This window comes from Centruroides sculpturatus, unplaced genomic scaffold (assembly GCF_000671375.1).
Source record: "Centruroides sculpturatus isolate CEXI.00-Female unplaced genomic scaffold, Cexi_2.0 scaffold3376, whole genome shotgun sequence".
Taxonomy (NCBI): Eukaryota; Metazoa; Arthropoda; class Arachnida; order Scorpiones; family Buthidae; genus Centruroides; species Centruroides sculpturatus.
Window position 1 is genome coordinate 1 of NW_019387489.1, and position 7,034 is coordinate 7,034.

The 7,034-nt window shown below is 31.6% G+C and overlaps 1 protein-coding gene across 1 annotated transcript; it reads right to left on the minus strand.

Moving 5' to 3' along the window:
- Positions 1–2,752: 2,752 nt before the first annotated feature.
- Positions 2,753–4,513, minus strand: LOC111616452 (piggyBac transposable element-derived protein 4-like). The gene has a single exon (XM_023357860.1). The coding sequence runs from the start codon at positions 4,511–4,513 to the stop codon at positions 2,753–2,755; it is 1,761 nt and encodes a 586-aa protein (XP_023213628.1).
- Between the last annotated feature and the right edge of the window lie 2,521 nt (positions 4,514–7,034).

Consider the following 7,034-nt stretch of genomic DNA (forward strand, 5'->3'; position numbering starts at 1 on the left):
AATTTCATTTTTTTCCGGGGGTGCTACTTCCAGGGCCTCACAATTCAAATACAATAATTTGTAATAATTTCGTAAGCTAATTATTCGAAATTTTTAAAAGTAATTTAACCCTCGGTTACGCGCGCGGGGTTATATAGAACCCCCGCCGTCTTTAAACGCGTGCATTTTTTAATGTTTTTAGTGTCTAAAAATGATACCCTCAGTACCTTCCTTCCATGGTGTGAAGATCGCACCGAAAAAATTTCAAAAATCTATGAAAAAAAATTTTTGCACAAAGGCAAATTAAAAGTCAGTGGGGTGCAATATAACCCCGCGCGCATAACGGAGTAAGTTTTTTTATAACGACCGACTTGAAGTTTGCACATGCGCAGTAAGAAAATTTGTAATGTGTGACGTTGTATGACGTTTGCGTTTGCTCATCTGTTTATTCAATTATTTTCGTACATCGATTTAAGCATTTTTTAAAATTTTTCTATGTCAATTGTTTTGTAAAGTGTTGATATGGTATTATTTTATTTTTATGAAGATGCAAATGATTAAATTAAATGCATAGAACGCAAATTTAAAATTTTATTTATAATTTTAAATAAAAGTTTCATATTCAAAATAAAAGTTTCATATTAAAGTGTTAAAAATGATCGTTTGTATTTATTACTTCATCGAGAATTGACCAAACACAAAACAGCGACTATATTTTTTGCTCTGTGTACATAAATACTGTACTACTCTCTTATCAAAACGCGGTGTTATGCAGGAAAAGTACTTTTACAGGTGCAACTCCTGTTTATTTGTGACAGTCGGTTATATTTTTGCTTATTTTTTATTTGACCAGAAACATTTCACTGTTCAGCATTGTTGAAATTTATCAAGACCGATGACTATTAAACCCTGCGAGTTACATTCGAAAATATTACTGGGAGTCATTTGCGGAGAAAATTAAGTTACAAACACCATAATATTATGAACACAAAAAATTTATTTGTTAACATGAAATTAGAAAACATACAAAATATACTAATTACAGAATCTATAGAATTGTATTAAATGTTTACTTAGACATGTGCAAAAATACATACGTATAAATGAAAATTACATCTTATATCAATTCTGACTACATCAAAAAGTACAGACTTAAAACATTTATTAATAATACATCAATAGCCAGTATCTTATTATACTAATAAATTTATAGTAATGTCCAGTTAGGACTTATTTTCAGGACATCTAAGTATGATAGTCTATTATACTAATTATACTAAGTCCTAATACTAATTATACTAAGTCCTAATACTAATTATACTAAGTTATAATGCTAATTATACTAAGTTCTATCATACTTAGATGTTCTGAGAATATGGTAAGTCCTAACTGGACAATACTATAAAAATAAAACAAAATACTATATCATACATGACTTTCACACACAGCATCCATGTGATCAATCAGCTGCATTTAAAAAAATACAGCTGCAGTAACATAAGAAGTTTTCACCCAGTTTGTAAACAAACAAGATAATACAAATACATAAAAAATTTTAAACTTAAATGTCGATGAAAGCCTGAAATAAAGTCAATTATTCTGTATGCTCACTGCATATGAAGTTTGTTGCTGCAAACTTCACATGCAATGAGCATACAGAGTAAATGACCTTTTACCAGGCTATCAGAAGTAGCATGCAAGTGATCAATCACCTGTATTTAAAAAAAATACAGACGTTGTAACATAAGAACTGTTTCAGCATTTACGTTTTTACAATGATATACAAAGCAAGGTACATATTTTTAACCCAGTTTGTAAACAAGATAATACAAATACATAAAAAATTTTAAACTTAAATGTCGATGAAAGCCTGGAAAAAAATCATTTACTCTGTATGCTCACTGCATATAAAGTTTGTTGCTGCAAACTTCACATGCAATGAGCATACAGAGTAAATGATTTTTTTCCAGGCTTTCAGAAGTAGCATGCAAGTGATCAATCACCTGTATTTAAAAAAAATACAGACGTTGTAACATAAGAACTGTGTTTCAGCATTTACGTTTTTACAATGATGTACAAAGCAAGGTACATATTTTTAACCCAGTTTGTAAACAAGATGTGGGACAATTCAAAGTAGAAATGTAAGTACAAATACATTAAAAATTTTAAATGCAAATTTTGATGATAGCCTGGGAAAAGGTCATTCACTCTGTACGATCACTGCATATGATCGTTTGTTGTTGCAAACTTCACATGCAATGAGCATACGGAGTGAATGACCTTTTCCCAGGCTGTCAAATTCCAAAGTTATAATATATAATATATCACATAAAAAGCAAGACAAAAATTACTTATAATTAAGGTGCAAAATGGTACCTTATTCCCAAAGACATTATACTAAAAAAACATTTAAAAAACAATATGCAATAATATACAAGAATATAGTAGCAATTAACAGCTGTACAAAATCAAAAATCAAGGCATATGATTTGACCAAAAATTTTAAAAATGCATTTTTGATGATAGCCTGTGAAAAGGTCATTCACTCCGTATGCTCATTGCATGTGAAGTTTGCAACAACAAACTTCATATGCAGTGAGCGTACAGAGTGAATGACCTTTTCCCAGGCTATGTATTTCCAAACTTAGAATATCATATGGTTGACCCCCCTATAACACTGATGATAATTCCGTGTTACACGAAACTCATGTAACACGGAATCATCATCAGTGTTATAGGGGGGTCAACCGTATTAAGAAAATTTTTAATTTAATTATTTATCGTAACACGACTGACACACAACAAACTGATGTTGTGAACATATCCATTTTTTGCAAGTCTTGCACCATCGTTTGGATTTTTTATCACTCGATCTAGGACAGATGTAGCATCGACCCTGACTGGTAGATGGTGGTGACTGGGGGGCCATCTGCACGTTTGTATTTTTTTTAAGTAGTTTACTTGCTCTATTTCTTAGATCTTTTGGTAAACTTGCAATGTTACTTCGATGTTCAATTTGCGTTTTTATTAATTCCCAACTAAGCATTTCCAGAAAATCATAACGTGTACAAGTTTCATTAGTTGCAAATTTGTGATATTTATATATAACAAAGGTGTTAATTGCTGCAATATTCAATAAGTTGAAGAACATGACCATTGGCCATCGCCTAGTAATTCTGGCCACATTGTTTCTTTCACAAAGTTGGTCCACAACATCTACACCAGTTTTAGTCATGTTGTAAAATGTAATAATTTCAGGTTTTTGTGCCTGTCCTGTACTTTCATCAATTTTGTCATCAAAATGCATTGAAGATATAAGCAAGACAGCTTTGTTTTTTTTAGGGCAATAGGATACCATAGTGCAATTACTTTCAAATCCAAATATTGAAGAGTGTAGTGCTCGATTCCGCATATATAAAAATTCTGCTGGCACCTCCCGCCTATTTTTACGTATTGTACCTACATATGTCAGCTTCTTTGCCTTAAGTGCTTTTACTAGAGAAACACTAGTAAACCAATTATCCCCCGTAATATTTCGGTTTGTTCCCTGTACAGGCGTTACTAGACGTTCCACAACATCTTGAGCGTTAGTGCTAAAACAGTAAGGCCCATCTGGCTGCTTGCCTAAATACGGTTCTAAACTTACAGTGTAAGCCGTTTTCACATCACATAATGCAAACATTTTAATGCCATATTTCGCCGGTTTACTCGGAATGTATTGCCTAAATGAACATTTGCCCCGAAAAGCTAATAACTGTTCGTCTACTGTAAGGTATTCACTGGGTGTGAAATACTTTTGAAAGTTTGTTAAAAACATTTCATGTATTTCTCTAATTGGAGCTAATTTATCAATTTTTCTTCTCTCTTCTCTGTCAGTAATGTCATCAAATCTTATACATCTTAATAAAAATCGAAATCGCTTTTCACTCATGCTTAGGTAGCATGATTCTAGGCCATTCCCCTTTGAATTGTCCCACATCTTGTGTGCGTTTTTTGTGGAGCTCCGTATAGTTCCAATTAAATATAATAATCCTACAAAAGCTTTTATTTCTGTGGAATTTGTATCCCTTGCATCCCTGTCCCGGACATATAAATTTCTTACTTTTGAAATATATATATTTGTATATTTGACGATTGCATTTAATATGTTTATACTGAAAAATAAATTGAAGATGTCTATTTCTGTCGTACAGTTACGTGCCTCGTTTTTTGGGCCAGGTAAGTGTGTTATTATATTCTGTGATCTAGTTCGAACTCTCTTAGGTGGCGGCTGTTTGTTCCACTTAGTGAACCCATCTTTACCTATATAGTACCTTGCATTTGTAGCTGTCTGATCTTCGTCCTCCTCATCCATTTCCTGCTCTGTATCCGTCTCGTGATCACTTGTAGTTAATACATCGACTTCTCCTTCGTCTGATTCATCCAGGTCACCTAACTCTTGTTCGTCTTCTTCCTCTTCAAGCCACTTCAGTAATTGCTGGGTATCTACCGCAGCTTGTCGTCTAGGTCTCTTGCTAGAACTGCTTTGTGCCATTGTAACTGTTATAAGAAAAACGAATAGTATAACAAACAGTTCATACATGAAAAATATGCTGATATTGTATAGTAATTTGTTCGTACTTATTACTAAACTGTAACAAGTTTATATTATATAACAAAATCAATTTATAAAACCTAATACAATTTTATTTTACATATACTGTACGTAATGTTACGTGTCTAAAATTAAAACAAACATTGTTAAATTTAAGTATTAAATTATTTTTTTTTTTACACTACATAGATATGTCTACATTCTTTCGAATGGAAAAAACTGCAGCATTTTAAAATCCGATTTTTATCCTATTAAATGAACAGTTATATAACGATGCTATATGTATGATAAAAGTACTGCAATGATAGTAAAAAGATGTCAAAATAAATGTGTAAGTACTAGGATTAGAAAAGTAAGTTGAACTTCGACCTACTAAGACAGAACCGCACAACTTCCTAGAGTTGGGTCGGGAAGAGAGAAAGCTACACTAAACAAGGCTTTACACCCATAGAGAGGTGCAGTTTGTTTTGTACAGAATAAAACATTAATGGATTTTTAAAGTAAGCAAATATCCATTTTAATAATGCTTTATACGAAATTATTGATTAAATTAACTTATTTACATATAAATAAATCAAATTACATTTTATTTATTTATATGTTTTGAAAAAATATGTTGAAAAAATATATTTTATTTATATGTTGAAAAAAAATTTAAAAAAATACTAACTGCACCAATAATTACAGAACATTCGATGTAGAAAGATAAAACAAATTGAAAACGTGGCCCGTGGACAGAGCGCGCCTAACCGAGAATATCTGTTTTTTTAATTGAAAATTTTTTCCTCTACCTAAGAATTGTAAGTTCTACAATTCAAATATCTTACAGAAAAAGTCTCAAAAACAATGGTTTTAACTTAATACTATTACGTAAAATAAACATTTTGACATATGTCAAGCATGCGTTACTGGTCCCTTAGCGCCTCCAACAATAAATTTCATTGTTCCTGTCTTAGCTACTATTATGTATTAATTATTAATAATTGTGACAAGGTATTGGATTGAAGCCTCGAATCGGATCTTTCTAGTGACCTTAGGTCTCGGTTATTTCCCCCAACCTATTTTTCCTGAAAAGCTAATTAGATTAAATGAACGATTACAAAATCGATTTTATAGCGATTAAATACGTTCAACTGCTAAGGTCATAGTCAAAACAAGCCGGGCTTTGCCCCGCCAAAACAAACCTCAGCTCTTTAGATGAGCGGGGGAGAAGTTATTTACAATATTTACACTGTCTAATTACTAAGCCGGAAGAAGAGGGGTCGACTGTTATCTTGAAGCGCCGATTAGTGAGCGGTATGACCGACACGGCTTTCACTTATTTTTTGGGATAATTAAATATTTATGATTTGGTCAATAAGTAAAAAAAATAAGAAATAAATCTTAGAATAAAAAGTATTTCAATAATAAATCAACACAGATTTTTAGATAAGGTCAAAAATACCAGATAAACTGTAGAAAAAGTTACTTACTATAATGGAAAAGAAACTCAGGAGGATATAAATCTGTGATTTGTTTACTCTAAAAAAATATTAGTAGTTAGTCAATAATAGTAAAAATAAGTCAACCACATATACAAACATCTCCAACCCGATATATAATTATAGCTACAACCAACAGACTGCCGAAAATCTATCGGGCTAGTTTTATGCTACTTATTAGATAAATTACGTAATCAATTTGGTACTAGAGGTAAGCGTTAGGCGCCATCTCTTATTAATATTAATAATTATAAATAATTTTAATTAATTTAAANTGGATAATTTTTTAAATCGAGATATTTCGCTTCAAAATCGCGCTATATTTAATCTGTTTTTTGTGTTTGATTAAAAACATATTGCAGTTTACGATTGTTTAATTTTTAGTTTAATACAAATTTAAAATAATATTAAAATTTCGACGTTCACGAACAATAGAAAAAAAAATTAATTTACAGAGATTCGCTGAACTTTGTACATCTGTTCGTTAGACACATCTGTCTTCTTTTAAACAAAACAAACCGCAGCTCTCTAGCTAGAGCGGGGGAGAAGTTATTGCCATTATTTACACTACGTCTCTAATTACCCTGCGGGGAGTGGGGAGTGGCTCGGGTATTCTTAGGTCAAAGTTTATCAACATACTTTTATAAGAGTGAATATTTGACACTTTTTACATATTTTTTCAACGCTTTATTTATAATAAATGATTAGTTAATTTTTTCCTGCGATTACGCAATATCCGGAAGTAATGAGTTTCCCAAAAAAATTTTCAGCTGGAAGCTTTCGATAAAATATCTTCTTGTCTAAGTAGAGTGAAATAACATGAAAACTAGAAAAATTACGCTCTAAAATAAAGAATATAGCTAATTTTTAACGTTTGTTTACATTATGCCTTCAATCACGTGGATTTTATCTTCGCGGGAAAATCCTGAACAGATGGTTCTGACAAAAACCCTCATTCGTTGAAGTTAAATCAGTCATAA

Coding starts and splice junctions, on each gene's coding strand:
- LOC111616452 (XM_023357860.1), bottom strand. CDS start 4,513: ATGGCACAAAGCAGTTCTAGCAAGAGACCTAGACGACAAGCTGCGGTA.